Source organism: Andrographis paniculata, unplaced genomic scaffold (assembly GCF_009805555.1).
Source record: "Andrographis paniculata isolate CXL003 unplaced genomic scaffold, ASM980555v1 Contig56END, whole genome shotgun sequence".
NCBI lineage: Eukaryota > Viridiplantae > Streptophyta > Magnoliopsida > Lamiales > Acanthaceae > Andrographis > Andrographis paniculata.
The window spans coordinates 148,507-169,659 of NW_026137591.1; the positions used below are offsets into that span (position 1 = coordinate 148,507).

Consider the following 21,153-nt stretch of genomic DNA (forward strand, 5'->3'; position numbering starts at 1 on the left):
CATGTTCATGTTCAGTGAGTCACTCAACTTCTCTACAAACAATTTTTTTCTTTTTTTCTTTTTTGTTCCTTCTAAAGCTCTCGTCTCTTCTCCCTTAATTATTTCAGTCAAGCCCCCACTCCACTCTACAAACCATGTTTGTTATTGCAGTCAAGCCCCCACTCCACTCTGCAAACCATGTTTGGTTTAAATTTGAAGAACCATTTGTTGTTTTTTTCTGAAAAAGAATTTGTAGAATCATTGTTATATATGATAGGTTGGGGATGAGAATAGAACAAAAATGCTCCATTTGGATCGAGGAATTTTAAGATTTGAATTTTTTAAAATAATAACAAGTGAAATATTTAATATAATACAAAAAAAATTGCTATTAATAAATAGTTTTTTTTTTTTTTTTTAAAAAGTAAGTAAATAAAACATTTGATATTGGTCTGCTTTGCTTACCGGATTTAGGTGAGATGGGTTGGGCTGGGCTTGGGATACTTGATGTTATAATTAATAAGATTCAAAGGGATACTTGGATGTTATATCTTCTCAAATATTTCAATATTATTCACGTGAAATATTATTTTTATTATAAGCAATAATTCTTCTTTCTTGTTAATATAATACTATTTCTCTAAAGTAATCAGATGATATATATATTATAGCAATTTCATTTGCATGTAATACCATTTTTTAATAGTACACATGTACAAAATATACTATTAGATAATAAATTGAGATTAGCGGAATCATCTTGGATAATAGAATTTACATACGGAAGAGAACACAATGAAAAGTATATGGATTATTTGAAATTTCTAATTACTAGATACTAAATCATGTGAAACTGTATTTATATACATACATATATATTATGTTGGCAATCCCATGCATGCATGGTCGCCGTGGACCGACATTTTTTTAATTATATTATTTGATCGAAAATATAATGACGCAATAAAATTAAAGCATGTCGGGTAGTAAATGATATTGTTTGCCATGTATAACGTAACTTTAATGATCTATTCCATGGATCGCTAATAGATAAAGTCGAAGCATGTATCGAGGAGCTGATAGCATATGTAACGAGATTCTTCTCTTTCTTACGTAGTATGGAACGCATTGAAAAAATTTATGAACAGTAGATATTCTTTTATATCATCTTTAAATGTATGTAAAATTCACACTCTGATTTTATATGTATCCAATTAATAATAATAAAATAGTTAATCAATTTTTGACTGAAATAAGCATCACTATGTCTATGCATCAATTAAATTACAACGCTTGAATTAATATTTTAGTAGTATAATATTGATGTAAATTGATAATTTATAAATATATATAATTTTTCATTATATGATATTATAACTTGAGAAATTTATTTATCTAGTAGTAGTAGTAGGGAAAATAAAAGGTGAGATTTTGATTGTAGGAATGGGTAGTAAGTTGTACGTATACGAGTAGACGAAGGGTTTGAATTTTTTTAGTTTTTTTTTTTTTTTTTTTATAATTAGAATTTAGATTTGAATAGTATTTTTTTGATATAATATTTTTATAAGAAAATTTAATCTATTTATTGCCTAACGCATAGAATTTTCCTCTTGAAAAATGTATGAAACAGTGCATAAAAAAATAAATAAATAGAGAGTGTTGGGCGTAGCAGGATTGTATTAATGTATTGTATTTGTATTTTAGTATTTATATATAAATACATATAATTTTATTATTTGTGCTTTTCTTTTGTAATTTCTCGACTGGGGGAAGAAAATACAGAAATGAAATAAAATAAAATAAAAATGTAACCAGCCTTATAATCGTAACCGTCGGTCTGCGGCGCCTCTGCCCTAATCCCCTTAACCAAATAAAACAAATATATATATAAATATGATTGGATAAATTAAATTAGATTTGGTGAGTGGAAGAAGCCTTATTTAATTAAATTTGGTGTAAAAAGCCTCTCTCTCTGGCTGGCTGGCTGGCTCGCTCGCTCGCTCGCCCTCTCTGATACCTTACCTGCCTGCCTCTCAACTACCCTTTGTTCGCTTTCAATTCATATCTATGTAATATCATATGTATGTAAGCCAAAGCCAAGCCAAGCCGATCCCCAAATAAGAGAATTAAATGCGGATAATATGTATACACGATTGCGTCAATATACCAGCAACACCAAAGTTCAGAAACCGCTCTCTGCATCCATCAGCATATATGTATATATAATGTATGTATGTATCATGTATGTATACACACACACACACACAAACGGTCGAGATCTGGTTCTGCAGTAAGTAGTAGTAATTGTAGTGCGTGAGAGATGCAGGAGCAGCAGAGGGAGAGGGAGATGGAGATGGGAAAGGGTACTGCAGAATTAATGGATGATAATAATATGAATATCGAGAATGATCCGGCCGACGCGGAGGCGGAGAGGGAGGCGATGATGAAGCTGACGCAGCAGGCTCGGGCGTGGGAGTTCACATGCTCCTTCTGCTTCAAGAGGTTCCCGTCGGCGCAGGCCATGGGAGGCCACCAGAACGCCCACCGGGGGGAGCGCCTGGAGGAGAAGCGCCTCTTCGTCAAGGACCCCATCACCCACCGCAAGCGCAACTTCCTCAGAGCCCAGGCCCAGCAGCTCAGGAACAAGACCAACAGCAACAACAAGATCAAGGCCGGCGCCGGGGCATCCTCCCCCCTCGCCTCCTCCTCCGATCTAGACACAGCTCCGCTTCCTCCTCCTCCGATCATCGATACCATCCCCAATAATAATAATGATAATATTAATGCTGAAACTAATGATCATATAGTCTTCGGGGATGACGCGGGGTTGGTTACGAGGAATTTCATGGGGGTCGTCGTCGTCGACGAGGAAAGCCATGGCACTACTACTGCTGCTGCTGCTGCAGCGGCCGATGATCATTTCAGCCTTGTCCATGCCAGAGGGAGATCAGCAGCAGCAGCACCACCTTGCGGTGGCGGCGATGATGATCGTGATAAAATTAATCTGGACTTGACTCTCAAATTGTAGATCACATATATATATATATATACACACATATGTATTTATCTTGTTATAATGTTAATAATAATAAAAAAGATGAAAATAATTTATATATTAATATCAATATATACCAATCTAAAATTTGAATACTTCAAAGTTATATTTTACTCATTCATGTTTGTTATATATATTTGTGTGTGTTTTTATTATCCTGCATACACAAAATTAAAACAAGAATTTGTTTGGTTTTAATTTGAATTTAAAATTTGATTTATATAGTATTTTATATGATATTTATGAAAGACAAATTAAAAATTATGCTGATAATATTAAAATATGTTTGAAATATAATCAAACACACCTATTATTTGTTTTTTTTACTATTTTTTTTCTTTCATACTTCTTTTTACTTTCTCTCTTTTATTTTTTTATGAATTTTCTTCTTTTAATCTAATTTTTGCAACTTAGAATATGTTTTTTTGATTGATTTGGAAAAAGTTTGAGTTTAATATTAAACTAATGTATAATAACATATTTTGTGAGTGAAAAAAATATATATATTTTTTTCGAAAATGCATAGCCCAAATAGTTAAAACTGAGAGTTTATAGTAAAACCTTAATGTATTTATATCTATTTAGTACTTCTTTATTGATATTTATTTAAAATATATATTATGTTTAATATATTTTGAATAATACTCCATTATTTCAAAATAATTGTCTTATTTTTTTTTATTTAATTATCGTTGTCTCCAATTTACAACAAAATTATTTATATTTTTTTACCAGTATCTCTAATTATTACTCTAATATACTTTTTAAAACCCTTCAAAAATAAATAATAATAATAATAATAATAATTTATTCTTTTACATTCTACTTTATATCTGCTTTCAATTAAATAGACATTTTTTATGGGACAAAGATAGTAATAGTTTGGCTTTCTTGAATTGTAATTTTGAATTATATTTCATTATTCATTTTTAAGGTAATGTTTTCTCCCTCTGCCCTCTTATGTCATTTTGCCCGGACATGAAAGTAAAATAAAGTAGTACTATGAAAAATTTATTTAAAAAAGGATAAAAAATTGTAAAGTAAATTAAAAATAATAATAAATTAATTATTGTGGGCTAAAGTAGATATAATAAAGTTATGAGTAAATAAAATTATTTATTATAAATAAATTATGCATAAATAAAAAGGACCGAACAGAAATATGTATTATCTAAGTTAGTTAAATTTATTGTTACTTTTTATTTTAATTTGCCTGTTAAATTTATTATATTATTCATTTTGACAATGCAATAAATCAATATTTAAGGATTATATTTCGTTTAATATTTATTTATAACAAATATACTACATTTATTATATATATATTTTTTATTTTCTTTAATTTCTAATTAAATTTTAAAAATATCCAAATTATTATTATTTTTTAATAATATTTTATTTTTTCTTAATTCATGTGTGGGACCCAAATGTTCAACTGAGACTGAGAGAGGTGAGAGAGTAATATTTGATGGTATCATTAAGTCGTTATAAAGGGATTCAAATATATATCAAAACACTAGTAATATATGGCTTGTTGTAACGCTTGCCACTTGAAATGATTTTTCTGTTCCTCGGCTGGCTGTGGTACTGATTGTTAATACAACTCTCTTGATTTTAACTTTTACTTACTCTCAAAATGTCATTCCTTGATTGTTCTCTTGGTTGATCTTTGGCTCTACCTTCAAAATATTTACATTTATATCAATATAATATAATTATTAAATAGTATTAAAACCGCAAGCATATCAATATGGACATAAAAATAAAAATTTTTAATAATACAATGATAATAAAAAATAAATATAATTTAAAATAATACTTTTTTTGAAAAAAAAAGAGAGGATTATTCTGCACATCCCACCCATCCATCATTCAATACTAGAGCTAATTCCGATCAAAAAAAAATAATACTGGAGCTCATAGGAAATGACCGATAAGTGGATGCGAATAGGCCGATAGGAAGATTCAAGCCATTCCGCATTGCCCGATTAGGGAGATTGAGAGAAATGGTCGATTGGGGATGATATTTGGCCGACTAGGGAGATTGGAAACCCTTTGGCAGTTAGGGAGATAGCAGAAACTGGCTTCAACGGCATGCAAATTAAAGGTAGGTCGTCTGCTACTCGGAGAACGCGCCTCCCTTTCATGTTTTCCTTTCGCCTCAGGCTATTCACTTTTGATGAGAGTGATTTCATTTTAATTTCTATTGATTGCAGACGTAGCTTCTACTGTGTAAATCAAATGCTCCTCACATTCTGAGAATACATAAACTATGAATTTTGTCTTTTTTTTTTTTTTTTCTATAGCTTAATGTTTCTTTTTAAGAAATTTGTTTCCCTTGGAAGCATAGCTTTGAAATTTAAGTGTTTTTATATATATATTTTTTTGTGTTCAGCTCTCGGATACTGTTTCTCTATCAATTTCAAATACGGTCTCTCGTGATGCCTCTTGTAGTATAAATATATATACATGTACACGACGGACTACCGGAACTCAATGGTGTAGTCGAACATGCTAGCAGTCTTGATTCTGGTGGTAGCAAAGTTCCCGGATATTTGGGATCAATGAGCTTGCTTTGATGGATGGATGTTCTTAGCATTTCTTGAATTCAATTCTTTCTTATCCAGCGGGTAGTCCTGGTGGTGTTCCAGCAGAGCAGACGCCGGGCCGTCACCGCCCCTCAGCGGCGCCGGAATTTCACCACCGGAGCATCTGTTCAAATAGTCCACCGGAACTAAAATAAACTTGTTTTTATCACACCTGTTAGTTGCTATTTTTATTCTGTATTTTATTATTTGTTTTGATCGGATATATTTTTATTATTTTTTGGCATTATGTTTCATTAAATTTATTATCTAATATATCATATTTTGTTGAATTTTGTTTATTATTAGCTTGGATTAGATAAATTCGGTTATTATTTGTTGTATTGTCATTGTATTAAGAACCTTCTCATGTAATTTCATTTTCTTTATAATTTTATTTTTATTGAAAAGAAATTATAATAATAATAATAATTTGATATTATATCCTCCTTATATTCTCAAATATTATTGCATTTGATTGCGTATAGATAGAAAAAGAGAACTCCAATGGAAGCAAAAATGAGTTCACAGTCCTTGAATGCTCTCGAAAACTAGTTTCTCAACCCCACATTCTATGCTTTGCAGCTATTTCTCTCCCTTGAGCTTTGAAATAGATGCCCTTGTTTTTTTGGAATTGTTGGATTCTGGACCACCGGTTGTCAGATTGAAAGTCTTAGGAAATCTAATAATATATATACTAAGGTTGCTTGCTTGCTTGCTTCCTACCTGTCTGCCAATCACCTTGATTGCATCGCTCCTTCACAGTATTAACTCTCCGTTTCTACACACACACACATATATAATGTATATCCTTTAATATCATCACTGAATCATAACTATCACCTTACACAACACTCTCATCTATGGATGCCTGCATGTAAGTAAATTATGTCTGTGGCACCAAACATTGCAGCCAAGGGGAAAGACAACACACCTGATTTCCCCATAAGTTTTAAAAATTCAGAAATCTAGTACACAGACCATGCATGCAACAGGAAGGATTCCTAAACCCATCCAAAAATGCCATCTAGGTCTGGTTCAAATATAATTAATATAGAATCATGAGATTGAGAGAGAGAGAGAGAGAGAGAGAGAGAGAGAGAGAGAGAGAGAGAGAGAGAGAGAGAGAGAGAGAGAGAGAGAGACGGGTAGCTGGCACGCAGCATACATCATTCATCCATTCATTATTAATAAGATGCCTGCCACTTGGTTGTTGTGAAATCTGGAACTCAAGAATTCATATCTGCAGCAATGGCGCCCAAGTACTCGTGGTAATTGCTCGACTGCTTAAACCCAGGTATGAAATCCGAAAAGAACCTCAGGACTGCAGCTACTTGCTGTGTATCCTTGGATGCATGGCTCTTGGCTGCTTCAAGAAACAAAGAGGGCTGCACCGTGTTCACCTGCAATCCATGGATCAGACAGAGGGATAAGAAAGTAAAAAGTTCAACATCCACACCAACGGCAATTCTTTATGCTCAGCAAGCCATGCAATTCCAAGCAAAACAAACCACCAAAACCACACGTGCTTGCTTGCTGATGGAAAGTTCTCCAAAGTAAAATTGAAATGCGCAACTAGCAGAACATCACCTTTGTTTTCCTTGCATACCGTAGAGCTTCAAGATAATATCCATTTTGCACAAGTAACATTACATAGTCATGATGCAAGGAGAGCTGCCTCAGCATGCCCAGACCCAACTTCCTTATATGAAGGTTATGTCTGCCAGACTCCACTAGCTGCAATGCTACTTCTTTTGAAGGCTCAATGATCTGCATTTTATAATTATCTATTTTTAAGTTGGGAACTCATATTCAGCCAAACATGATCTGCTAATTACATGATAGCAGATTTTATTCTCTTCCAATCCACAAATTCAAGTGAGAGGTGTACCTTGCTTGTCACAAATAATTGAATATCAGCATGTCGCTCATCCCTGTCAAGTATTTGTACCATCAAGACATAGGTATCTGGATGCGCCTTTAGCTTTTCAAAATTAGCACTGCAAAGGGTCCATAACAGATGAGCAAAGTGATTAGTGACTACCATCAACCTCACAAATGAAAGGTAACCAATACCTAACTTAGCAATAGTCAGGGAAGCAAGAATAGGAAAAGGATAATAAGGACACAAGGATAATGTTTTCAGTGAGTATCCTTTCCTAAAGAAACAACAGTCCATAACGAAAGAATATATTAATTTATTAATGCTTCAATAATTTCAGGTGAGTTTGATCAATTTCTTGGCTTCATTGTCACAGAAGCTATATAATAATGAAATAACTTTAGGTAATATCCTTTGCCAAAAATACCTTCGAAGAAATTCAACAATGATAGCCATCAAGTAAGATCCATCTCCTGCCATCTCTTCCTCAACCGGAGCAAATACATAGTTATACAAATCAGCAGGTGAAGTAGCACCAGACGACGTCACTTGAGATTGACGCTGCTCCGAAGGATTAGAAGTTAACTGGTCATTGTCAGAGCGTTGACTATGAGACTGTCCACTGGGAGGAACTTCCCAGCCTGCAGTATCAGGCTCCAACAAGTTAGCTCTCTCTCCTTTTCCAACTAAAAAATCGGGATTACGTGAGTTCGATTTCAGACTGCTATCAGAATCCGATGTTTCCAACTGAGATCTGTCATAAGATACATTCTCAGGGACACCTTCAGATTCTTGTTTGATGTAATTTTCAGATGAGTCAATCTGATTTATGGACTCCTCAACAACATGAGAAGGTCTGCTGGAAGAACCGTATGGAGTTTCTTCAGCAGTAATTCTTTTGTAATAACTTCCTGTTTTGATCGCATGAGAATATGTTGAGAGTAGAATATCTATGGCCTTTGCAACAACTGGGATAGGCTTTCGTTCCAAAATAATAGTGCGAACAATTCCCAAGCACAAATGTTTAGCCTGAGACAAGCAAATATGAAAGGTGTTTATCTTGCTAGAGCCACTGATAATCAGCTAAGAATCACTCCGGCTCAACCGTAACCATAGGTAATATCAGATTAATGCTACTCCATAATAAAAACATGAAACATTAAGACAGGCTTGAAACATCTTACATCCTAAAAATTTAGCATTCCATCGGTTATTTGCATATCAGTTTAGTTAGTATTGCAGAGTGATGTCATGCATTTATACCAACCATAACTATTGAGGCATGAATTAGCTACATTGGTTTTGTTTACCTTTTCTGCTTCCAACTTCCTTCTTTGCAAGAATTCAAGGATCAGATGAACTTCTGAGCTACTGGTTGAAATTGCCTGCCAACAAAATTTAATCAGGTAAAACACTAAAAACTGGCACTCTCTCGTAATGCTGTCAGATGTCAAAACTTGCCTCCAAATCAATATTGAGTTTCCATAGAAATCCATTAGAAACATCACACACAAGATCAGGCACAAGGAAATTCCACTGATCTCCATAGACAGTTAATTCGGTATCACTAATATTTTTTGAGTCTGAAGATGCCTTTTGGGAGGATGTGACATTTGCTCGAGGGAACCCTCTTAACAGAAGTGGAAGTGGAGCAGAGAGAGGCACTTGTAAATCTGCAAATAGATCATATATAATGACAACCTTTGCTTCCACTTGATGAACTAACAAAACATTGTCAACCACACTCACAGCTATTCTATTGGAATAAGCTGGCAGAGAACCCTGTAATACAACGAAGAAAATCATAGCAGAAACAGAATAAAATTAGGTGTACCAAATAAAGAGTAATCGAAATATCTTTGAATGCATTCTGCATATTAGCAAAGACAAATGCCTTGTAAATCATCATAGAGTTGGTACAAGGTGAGTTCTATTTTAATAATCTAGTTTACCCTTGAAGATTTTTTATGTTAAGATTTGGAAGGCATTGGTTGACTATGGGAATGAAAATTACAATGTATATATGTCAGTCAGATTGAGGACCAATTTCAGGAGAACTCAGTTAATTCCCATTATAAATTATACAAAAGATTGAAAATTTTCCAAGTAAATTAGGAATCTCTGACTATAACATGAATTTCTATGAGATCAGCAGTAAGAAAGATTCCTCCATGTTGTCTGCTTTTGTGGAAACAATCAAACAAGAAGCATCACATATTGTGGTAAGCTTGATTTTGTTCTCATTTCTCAACAACTCCAGTTAGATTGAATTATTTTAACCTCTGTAGGAGATAGTGTTTTTCTTCCTTATTCTTAAAAAAATTCCAAATGTTATATATTTATGCAAATAAGACTCTTTTGATCTTCAGCTAAAGAAGATATTCAAACATTATTTCATTAATGTTTTGCGGTAAAACTTGCCTGTTGTATGACAGCATCTCGATAAAATCGATACAAATGAAGGACCATGGCAACTCTATCAAATTGTAAGCAATAAATCCTGCCATACCTGTAATCGGACATGGACAGTAAGAAAAAGTCTACGAAATTTTACTCCAACCAAAAGTTCATTTATACTAAGAAATCTAAAAGAACATACACTGTAATAATATGCACATCTTCAGCAGCAAGGATGGGCTTAACATTTGCTGCAGATTTAGCCATCATCATCTCAAACTTAGGTAATCTGACAGTTCCAACAGATGACATCTGTAGATAGCACATAGCATTGGCAAAATAAGTTATTTTTCTTTGAATATTACATGTGCAATTGAGTACTTGATTCAACCATTAAAAATAAAAAAACAAAAAAACTACCATCACTAGTAAGCTTGTGACTCATTTTTTGGATCATCATAAAACATAGAACAAATACAAAACCAAATTGAGGTTATAAGAAATTCTCTCATCACTGAGTTTTTAACAAGTCAACAAGCACCCCCTTCTTCATAGACACCTCGTTAATTTCCTCACCATTTCATAAGGACCACTCCAACAGGTTCTACAAGTATGATGATCTGAGGATCAGCTGGATAATTAAATTATCGATGTGAAAAGACTAGCCATCATTGTTAAATTATCAATGTGAAAGACTATTGATCATTGCTAACATGATTTCATGGTTAGCACTCAATGAATTAGCTGAGCTTGATAACAAAAGTACATGGAGGTTTTGGGCCCAATACAATTAGAACATCTCTTACCTGATAACCAGTAAAGCTCCTGCACTGCATTCCGGATGCAAGCAACACCAATCTGCTTTCATGGGTGTAGATATACCAGCTAATATTCATTTTCTTTGCCTCAACTAAATGAAGAGACCTGGACTCATCATCGTACTTAAATAAATCCAGCCCACTGCAATCACACATGGGTTTAGTAAATCAAAATAACACAGCCATTATACACAGAGTTTTCACAGACATTATTGCAGCTGTGGTCACACAATGGCAAGTATATCAACCAAGTTTTGATCATGGGGCAATAATGTTCAATTTAACAATCAGACCATGCCATCCAAAATTATGTTACTAGTGAAGGCTAGCAGTTTGGCAAAGTTGGAATAGTTATGTGTAGTGGGCTGGTGGCGCAGCTGGTTTCAAAAAGTAGATTTTTAAGTAGTGCTGCATTGAAATTCATTTGGCCTGTGGTACAAGTGGCAGCACATCTTGAGAAACTAAGATCACACTGCCAAAGCAGGCATTGACCAAAAAATGAATATGGTGGCTTTACAAGATTTAAGACAGAAGCACCAGCAGTGCCTCATTCACAGAAAAGCGAACCTCAGACTTGACATCAGCAACTATCATGAACAAAATAGGCACCACATCAGCCAAGTATGAATCATGCCTCAAACTAGATTGCTCTACAATGGAATCATTGGCATCATTCAGCAGGGTTCCTAAACAGACATGGTCCCTCGAAATGCATCACAATTTATTGCCCACTGTCATATATAATGCAAGAGCAAATATGCAAACAGAGATTCATTAGACAGAGCTTCAAGAAGATACCTGGTTTTCACAAACACTATGTCACAGGTTGAAGAATCCGTCCAGAAGAATCCCAGAATAGTTTCTGATTGGGGCCTACATTTTTGACTATATGTCTCTCCAGTCTCTTTGTTCCAGATCTGTATCTCATATATAGATCGCTGGATAGCCAAAAGCTTGAGATCCAATGAATATCGAATAGAAAGAACAGGCCCTTCACTAATTGTGTCAGATGAAGGAGCAACATAAGGGTTATATGGCGTAGTTTTCCATGAAAAAACCTATGGAAGCCACAACAATTATTTAAGGAAGAATATTAAAAATAGCATTCTGCATGTAGCTCAGTAAATGAGTACCTGACTAGATGTCAATGAGAGAATTAATTTATTCCCATCATCATAAAAGAAACTGCTTGCTCCAGGAACATGGCATTTCAGCTGTGGATAATTGATATAAACATGAGACAATGCATTGGATCCACTGAAAGATGATTGATTAGAGGAAGATGCTTCGCCAATCATGTTAATCCCTCTCCTTGATTAAGAACAAGTTTGGCAGATGGGTCTTGTCAACCTTGTAAGTGAGTGACAGATGAGAGACATTTAGAATGAGTAAAATTGAGAAATAACATGAATCTAAACACAGATAAGTTTTAGATACATAGAGTGCAAATGTAAGCAGAAAAAATATCTGGAGCGATAAGCATTACCAAGACAGTTGAAGTCTGTAATGTTCAGTTGATGTATTTTACCAATTTAAAATTTCCCACGCAGCTGAAGAGAACAGAGAACAATCCATTGTGATGTTAGCGCAAACAGAAAGTAGGTGGGTAAAATAGTAGATTTCACATGTAACCCCGGTCACACGGAAACTAATATATATATATATACACATATATATGCATCCAATACCACACTCTGCATGCAACTCTTTAATGCAAGGAATTCTGTTAAACACATGTCTTTTTCAACTTGAGGAACCCTGGAGGAAACACAACTACCATACTGTTTGGCCTGCCCAAAAATACCATTTACACATCAAGGAAATCAGAAATATGCTGGCATCAAAACAATTACTCAAAGAACACGAATAAAAGACAAAATGATCACATTTTTGGACTGAAACAGACGTTGCTACTGAAAAATAAACTAGAAGGAAGCCATACACAATATAAAGATGAATAAAATCATGTTAAGTTACAGAAAGGTAAGATTGTGTAGTCTATTGGCAATGAGCAACAACACGTATAGTATACAAACAACTTAGAACAGAGAACAAAATTTTAAAAACTTCAAATTGCCACCAAGCCAGGAATATTTCCAAGAATATAAAATACAAGTTGCAGAAACACATGCTCAGACCAGTAACTCAACCAAACACAAGGCTACAGTCGAATAATACAGAAACAGATGCCAAACATACGGTTCATGTGTGAGTCCACACCGTATCTATCATAAGGACAGAGGTCATATGGTTTATTAATAATAATAACCACATTAGGGCAGAGCCCAGTTGTTTTGCACTCCACAGATAGCCTAAGGCTGCAATTTGGCAATGAATAAAAGAAGAGCATATTGTCCTCATTCAGGTATAGCATGCCAGGCAGGCAATTCTCAATTCAGCATTACATATGCTCTCGTCAATTACATTTCAAAATGCCCTATCACAAACACTAGGATTAGAGGCCTCAACACGCTACTTATCAATGAGAGAAGCTAATGCAAGAATTAAGTAAACCACTGAACATTGCGAAGTCAACGGAACAAACCTGAGCTGAGCAATTGACCAGGATCTTCTTTAGTAGAGACGTCGTGGCCTGATTTTTCTCCTTCATCACTGAATTTCATGACAATAATAAAATGAATCAACCATATGAAAAAAAAAAAAAAAGGGAATCGCGGGACATTCAACATAGAAACTTCGATCATCCCAGAAGAAAAGTCGGTTCTTGAATGCAGATAACGGTAACTCACAAGCCCAACCCGTTTTGTTTGCGATAACAATCCTGAACTGGGGTTTCCGCAAGATTCACCCACAAGTTTACGACGACAGACGAGAGATGCGATGCGATGCGGTGCGGTACAACGATCTTCTCAGTTCATATCAAATCAACCATCTCAAAACGACGACGGTTAGAAGAAATGAATAGTGTACATATATCTGGCAAGCGCTAGTTGGGCCCAAATAAAACAAAAACCCAAGCCCAACAACTTCTCATTTTGACGTCTGCGGAGTCCGACTCGCGTTTATTTCTTTAACTAATTGAATTCGTGTTTTTTCTTTTTTATTTTTTATTTAAAAAAAAAACTAATGAGAGGAGATTGGTGACACTCAATCCCCCTCCAAAACTGATTGAATTCTTGTAATGATTGATTTTGATTATGATATAATCAAAGAGATATAACTAATGTTATGAGACCATTATTAATTTTAAAAACTCTACATAATACTATCAACAATTAAAAAAAACAAAATAAGTTTTTTTTTAGCAAAATTTCACAAATTCAATTGTGTTTAGTTTCTATTTCAAACACAAACCACCACTTTTCATAAGAAATTATTAATTGAATTATTAAACGGGTATAATATATTAGGATTGTAATCTCAGATCTCGATAACAATATTACTATTATCTTATAGTAGAAAAGGATGGCAAGAGTAACTGAAAGTTTTTTCAAGAAAGAATGCCTCCCGGTTCGAAGATCTAATTCTACTAGGCTAACATAGTCATGTTAGATTTATTATCTTATTTTTATCTCGCCACCATTTTCATTACTTGAGTTTTTCAAGTTGTAATGATACAAGTATCCGCCGAGAATTGTCACGACATCACTCCCTCTCTCGCCGGAGACAATGTTGCGGTCCATCTGAAGGAAGCTTAATCCCTCTCTCTGTCCATTTGTTCGCGGGATTGCAGAGGAGCAAGCTGTGGCTCGAGCTCTGTACGTCGACAGGCTCCGGCATTAGATGGCGCCGGAACTCCGTATATATGCGTTGTCCAGAGGCATGAATACAGACAGCAGGACTAGCAAAATCATTCTTACAAAAGTACGTAGGCAGATACATTGCCGAATAAGTAGCTCTCTGGTGCGCTAGGAATGGGCTCTAGTAAGAAACATCATCCTATACATATCACATCAAAACCGCTACGTTTAGATTGTTTATAAGGACTAAAAATTTAGATTGTTTATAATGAGAAAATTTAGTCTAAAATTGAATATTCTTTTTTTCAATTATCTGTTTTTTATTTTGACCATAAATATCATTAGTGGAAAAAGAATATATATATATATATATATATATACTTTGGATGGATAGATATGCAGAGAAAGACGGAGAATAGAGAGAGAGTGTGTATAAAACAAACACCATGTATTAATTCAATTGAAAAGCTATGAAAAGAAATGAATCATTATACATGTATTAATTTGATTATAGGGGAGAGGAAAAATATATAAACCTTAATCTTCTGATTATCTAGAAACCCAGAAACAATTTAACTACATAAGCTTAATAAAAGAAAAAATACCAAAAAAAAAAAAAAAAGACAATGATGAATATAAGAACTCGATTAACATTTAATTAGGCAAAACTTTATCAAGAAAGCCAAGGTTGATCTATGACATTAATTTGTATAGACTAAGTTAATTATTATATAAAGGATGATGATGATGATGAGCAGCTAGTAATGAGTAATAAAAATCCAAATAGTTTCTTAATTAATTAAATGCAACAACAATAATAATAATAGTAATAGGTTGAAGCAAGAAACGGAAAAAAAATATTTACTTCTTTCATCCCGCAAAAGTGTCTACCTTACTGAAAAGTTAAGAAAAAGATAATTGAATTGATTTAAAATTTGTGTGGTGAAAGATAGATAGACAGATAGTTTGATTGATGAATATGTACATTTTCCTATCACTCGGTCACGGTCAATGAAAGGGATAGCACATGGCTATATATATATATATAAACTAGTGTCCTATATACGAACTACTTCAACTAGTAGCGGTAGTAGTAGTAATAGTCAAGGTTGTCACGGCTATGTATGACCGCCATATTGCCTAGGTGACAATTTTGCTATATGGCGACTTACTTATTATAAATTTATAATATAATACAAAAATATAACTTTAAATTACTAGTTTCAAATAAAATATCAAACAAAGTTCTAATTCAATGCAAAATTATAATGTTAAATTACTAATCATCTCCATCAAAATACCAAATACCAATATATCACTACTAAAATTCTAATAATTTTTTTTTCAGAATTTTTTTTCAATAAACCTACAATAATAATAGACCGGATCAGATCCATGACCGAAACTCGCTGTTTGGCGTCGCCAAAGCGATGTTTAGACACCGGCCTCGCCAAATGGTGAGGCGAACTGCCCTGGCGGTGAAGTGCACCGCCAGCACGCCTAAGACTTCGCCATGGCAACAATGGTAGTAGTAGTAGGTGAGATGATGATATATGCATGCAGGCTGGCTGGCTAATTGCATTAGTGTTCCTTCCATCTGTGAGCCTGTGGCTGTGGTGCATGGATCTGAGTTAAGCTTTAATTTGGGGTACGCTAGCTACTTTATAGTTAACTAATTCAATAAAATTAAGGACCTTCATTGGGGAATTATACAAGGACCTCTCACTCCTCTCACTCTCACTCTCACTCTCACTCGACCCACTGCACGTGAGTGTTAATTAATTTTCAACACAACATACAAATACAATATAAACCCAAAAAAGAAAATACAATAAACACAACATACAAATAAAATATAAAGCTTAAAAAAAATAAAAATACAAAAACAATCTCCCCGCAACACATACTTAATGTATCTATGCAAATCATATGCTGATTTCATATATATATATATATACATACAGTGGCGGACCTATTAAGGGGGCCTCACTCCAACCTCACTTTTATCCTATTTTATTAAATTTTTTTATTTGTCAAAGTGTTGATTTTTTTTAATAAGAAAGTGCATTAGTTTTATTTTTTTCAAAATATAATATATCAATATTTACTAATAAAAAATATTGTTTTTTTTTTATTTGGACGATATTTGATGTAATAATTAATATTTAATATTAATAAGCAAAAAAATAAATATAAAATTATTAAGGGAATGATAGTAGTATTATTTTACAAATAAAAAATTTATTTTGTAAATTTAAAAATTTTGCCCCTTCTCTATTAATATTCTAGTTCCGTTATATATGTTGATTAACCCAATCGGGCATCTTAATCATTCCCATATGTACGCATAAAAGCATAGATATATTTGTAGCAGGAAAAGCAAGGCACAACAAACGACAACATATGGGTGAGAACTAGCTACTTTCAAATCAATGCATTTCTTGTACGTGGCGTCATGATTATTACTGCTATTATTATTATTATTATTATTATTGATACTAGTATATATTAATGATCATCGTGGCGACGTCAACGTTATACTCCATAATATAGGTAAGAATAGTAGTACTAAATTAAATTAAATATATTCAATTCAATTCCAATGCATGACAGGCGGCAGGGCAGGCTAATTAAGTGAGATAATAATAATTTATGCATGCAATACATATATATAAGACCATCTCCAATGGAGATACACATTTTTAAATATTTTCATTATTTTTTACTTTTATATGTAAACTACTTGGTATACATATTTTATACACACTGACACAGGAAGATTATATATCTATAGGAAGATTGTATCTATCCATCCACCCATCCACATACACAACAAGTACGACTACTTACGATACATGTATATGTATACCTTCCCCAAAATGGAATGGGATGGGAGGGGATCAGATCAGATCAAGAGCAGCAGAGTGCCCAGGCACATATATGGATGGATCCAATTCCAATCCATGGCTGTCTGTCTAGTTTCTAATCCTCTTCCTCTTCCTCTTCCGCTTCCACTTATACTAGTATTGTACACATAAAAGGAGTTCCTAAATAAAGAACAATGGAGCTAGCGAGGGAGGGATGAATGTCTGCACTGCACTGCACTGCACTGCACTGCTATCATATACACTATTGACTGTACTCTACTGTGTACTATGCTATAGTTACTAAACTATACAGACAGCACAACACTCTCCTGTGCTCCCTCTTATTTAAATGATTGCATTGCACCAAATAAGGAAACACAACAAATTAAACTGCATAACATCGCGCTGGCACCAGCCTGCCTATCTATGCCTATGAATGCCATTCCAAATAAAGAATCAACAACCTGTGCCAGGTTCAATGCACCCCACATGCATATTGCTGCATACATACATACACACCCCTTCTTTCGTAGCTACAGATACTCACTCTCTACCCAAATTGCACACTTGCATTTTTCTCCACAATAACTACCAGCAATGCACTTGCTGATTCAAATCAATGTAACTGCATGCATGCGGACCCTAATGTATGGATATTTATGCTTGATGCATGTGGAGAAAGTTTCAAGGGGGGGTACTAGCATGTTTGATTAGCTATTAATATATGCCTATCTATCTACGTACATGTGTATATTTCCTTCTTGTAGTAATAAGAATAGATGCATATGTGTCTCGTAAAGAATGGTCTGGCAGCGTGGGGAAGGACTCGTGACCCTGAGATCGTGGATTTAAACCCCAACGCCTCCAGGTCTTTTCTTCCACATATGATTCAGTTAGCATGACTTGCCACTCAGAGCACACCCGAAGAGTAGCGAATGCAAGTTCCCATGTTATCAGAAAAAGACATACCTTTTGAAGGACCACCACCATGTATATATAATAATGGCTCCAAGAAATACTGATCATAACAAGCCAAGTATCAATTAAGAAGCAGCAGCAACAGGTACTTATTATTCCTAGCTGGTCCTCACCACCATTCCCAATTTCCCATCACCCACCCAATCTTCTCTCTCTCTCCCTCTCTCCACATATGATTAACTGCTCAACTTAGGGCAACATCAATGCTGCATTTAATTATCAATAGGGATATGAAAAGTGACAGCACCAAGTTGCAAGCTGCTTCTCATCAATGTCTTATCTTCATTCTTTTCAAGCTCTTCTTAAATTTATTAGTTACCTGCGTACATACATGCTTAAAACTCTGGCTGGCTACACACGTCAAAGAAATCTAAAAACAAGAACATGACATACTTTGAATAATTGAACTTAACTTAACTTAACGTCAGAGTGAGGAAGAGCTAGCCAGCAAATGGTCATGCGACACTCAAAGTATATCAGATTATCAGACAATATGACTATAATGACAGGCTCCATTGACACACAGACACACACATATATATGGATTCACTCCTGATTTTCTTTCATGATCATTGCCATCTCTTCTTGATTAATATTGTCGTCTCCATCAATCAACCACACGTACGGGCACCAATAAACTCCAAAACACGTCATTAACATTAATCAGCGTCAATGCAATTTGAAAGCTAAAGCATATAATGTGTGTATGTATGTATGTATACCTTGATTGAAAGCAAGCTAGCTTAGCTAAGACAAGAAGAGTTCTACTAATAATTAACGACAATATTCCATTCATCTATCATATTAACATCAACTAGGGGGGACCTCATGTCCCTTCACTCATCAAATTAAAAGAGCATATAGCTTAAAACCATGGATGTTTGACCACTTCATGTTAGGTCCCACGCACCCTCTATTCCTTCACCATGACCTCCCCCCAAGAATAAAATCCACCTTTCATTCCTTCAACCCCCTTATCGAAGAACATAATCCACCCATCACATACCAATACATATTTCTCCCTTCAATGATATTTTCTTGAAGAAATCAACAAGGGTGGGGGGGTGGGGGGGGGACTAACCTTTAGTTTTTACTTCCATGGACAAGAGTAGTGAGATCAGAGAAACCCGTGACTTCATGGACGTCGAGTCCTTCTCTCAGCTGCCCTTTATCCGACCTGCACCACAGGGTAAAGACAAGAGCGGCGCCATTAGGCTTTTCGGCAAAGAATTCGGAGGTAAAAATACTACCACGGATGACCACTCAGATCACTCTGCAGAAGGAGAAGCAACCAAAGGAATGGCCCGTAGCGATAATACAGAGATGAGGAGCAGGAAATTCGAATGCCACTACTGCTGCAGGAACTTCCCTACATCTCAAGCACTTGGTGGCCATCAAAATGCCCACAAGAGGGAGCGACAACACGCAAAGCGTGCACATTTACAGTCTGAAATGATGCATGCAAACTTGTCTGATTCGCATGTTTACAGCCTAGTAAATTATGGCCGCCACGGATCATCAGTGCCATCTCTTCCTATGGCTTATCATCATTCTTGGAATCCCAGCAGCACCCCTTACAGTGCTAACGCCGGTGCCAAATTTTATGCAACCCATAACTCGTATAGCATTCATCAGTTTCATCATCATCATCCCCAGCCTATAAATGGGAGCCCCTTGACTTTGCGGAGAATTCCACTTTCTCAAAGTTCATCAGCATTTGCTTCAGAAACAATGCACCAGCAGATTCCAACGTTCACTTCCAAGGATGACTGCATTAAGCCAATTCCAGCAATAAGAAATAGTACAAGTCTTCTAACCCCCCAGAGTCGGTTCAGTTATGAATCAAAGAGTGGCATGCAGAATCACGTGAGTTTGGATTTGCATCTATGAATCAAGTATATGGATGGATGGACTCATAACAATATATCTTTCCAAGCACAGAGAGTTGTCAGTTGAATATTTTCTTGGGACTTCATTGCTGATTAATATGAGGAATTTCAAGGAGTAATGCTTGTTATTGCATGAGTAAAATGATTTGATGAGCCTCACTTCCAATTAGTTCAATTCTCAGTTGTCTTTTGATCGACCTTAGAGTTATATATGCAACCTACTTAATGATTAGCATGTTTGTGTTTTCTGTTACCCTTTTTCCAAGAGTAGAAGCAACTTTTTATCTGCATATTCACAAGGGAGGCTTTGTATTTTCCAAGTTTTCACATTCAGAAAAGCAAGTCTTCCCACTTGTATTCTATAGAATAAATGCTAGTATGACTGCTGCAGAAAAGGGAGGGGGGTGTTGATTCGCTGTTAAAAGTAAAAACAAGGAAAGGCAGAACATTAAATAACAGGCAAGAAATAGGAAAGCATCTGGGCAGTTTCAGGTAATTAATAAAAATATAAATATATATATATAGCTAACAGCACATACATCAATCTTTAGCATCAATAATTATACTGCACATCCTTGCTTGTGATTACAAAAATCATTATGAACACTCTTTTGCCCTTACTGGGTCACAAATTTAAATTTCTACAAGGTCATCATCAGCTTTAATTGGGAGAAGAGATTTTTGTTATTGATTGCATAGATTAGTAGCTGTCCAACTTCAAATGATGTAAAAGGCAAATCTAGTTAGAAGATTTGGAGAGAAACATGACCATCGCCACATGGCATTGAAAGCTAAGGCGGCATTCTTGAGTCCACTTGCAGCTGCTGCTGTACCTCTACCTCTACCTCTACCTCTACTACTTCTACGTTTCATAGTAAATATAGTCCCTATGGACCCGCCCCCATTGCTACCTACCTACCTGTCTACCTACCCACCTATTTCCTCAAAATCAAGCTTAGACTGTAACTAACGTGCATCATTCTATGCATAAGAAAAGGGTAG

At 35.0% G+C, this 21,153-nt stretch overlaps 3 protein-coding genes across 4 annotated transcripts; 2 read left to right on the forward strand and 1 right to left on the reverse strand.

Annotated features, from left to right (window-relative positions):
- Positions 1-2,299: 2,299 nt before the first annotated feature.
- On the forward strand, positions 2,300-3,007 carry LOC127256600 (zinc finger protein 8-like). Its single transcript, XM_051282711.1, has one exon. It carries the CDS (start codon positions 2,300-2,302, stop codon positions 3,005-3,007), a length of 708 nt encoding a protein of 235 aa, XP_051138668.1.
- Positions 3,008-6,417: 3,410 nt separating this feature from the next.
- Positions 6,418-13,626, reverse strand: LOC127256669 (uncharacterized). 2 transcript variants are annotated; one of them, XM_051282792.1, is made up of 15 exons: positions 13,467-13,626; positions 13,262-13,329; positions 12,405-12,506; positions 12,203-12,266; positions 11,850-12,066; positions 11,515-11,774; positions 10,705-10,858; positions 10,101-10,210; positions 9,923-10,010; positions 8,963-9,283; positions 8,812-8,886; positions 7,929-8,530; positions 7,511-7,619; positions 7,210-7,389; positions 6,418-7,022 (listed from the first exon to the last, which is right to left on the reverse strand). In XM_051282792.1, exons 5-15 carry the CDS (start codon positions 12,012-12,014, stop codon positions 6,849-6,851), a joined length of 2,238 nt encoding a protein of 745 aa, XP_051138749.1. In that variant the 5' UTR covers positions 12,015-12,066; positions 12,203-12,266; positions 12,405-12,506; positions 13,262-13,329; positions 13,467-13,626; the 3' UTR covers positions 6,418-6,848. The 2 variants fall into 2 exon arrangements, with proteins under 2 accessions (XP_051138749.1, XP_051138750.1); XM_051282793.1 differs by lacking the exon at positions 12,405-12,506.
- Positions 13,627-19,315: 5,689 nt separating this feature from the next.
- LOC127256802 (zinc finger protein 8-like) lies at positions 19,316-20,383 on the forward strand. Its single transcript, XM_051283004.1, has one exon. The coding sequence runs from the start codon at positions 19,361-19,363 to the stop codon at positions 20,150-20,152; it is 792 nt and encodes a 263-aa protein (XP_051138961.1). The 5' UTR covers positions 19,316-19,360; the 3' UTR covers positions 20,153-20,383.
- The last annotated feature ends 770 nt before the right edge of the window (positions 20,384-21,153 follow it).

What these genes read in the sequence shown, in the direction of transcription:
- LOC127256600 (XM_051282711.1), top strand. Translation starts at nt 2,300, where the DNA reads ATGCAGGAGCAGCAGAGGGAGAGGGAGATGGAGATGGGAAAGGGTACT.
- LOC127256669 (XM_051282793.1), bottom strand. Translation starts at nt 12,014, where the DNA reads ATGATTGGCGAAGCATCTTCCTCTAATCAATCATCTTTCAGTGGATCC. An exon ending in GGAGCTTTACTGGTTATCAG is followed by an intron (nt 10,211 to 10,704) that starts GTAAGAGATGTT and finishes TGCTATCTACAG; the next exon opens with ATGTCATCTGTTGGAACTGT. An exon ending in AACTCAATATTGATTTGGAG is followed by an intron (nt 8,887 to 8,962) that starts GCAAGTTTTGAC and finishes TTTTGTTGGCAG; the next exon opens with GCAATTTCAACCAGTAGCTC.
- LOC127256802 (XM_051283004.1), top strand. Translation starts at nt 19,361, where the DNA reads ATGGACAAGAGTAGTGAGATCAGAGAAACCCGTGACTTCATGGACGTC.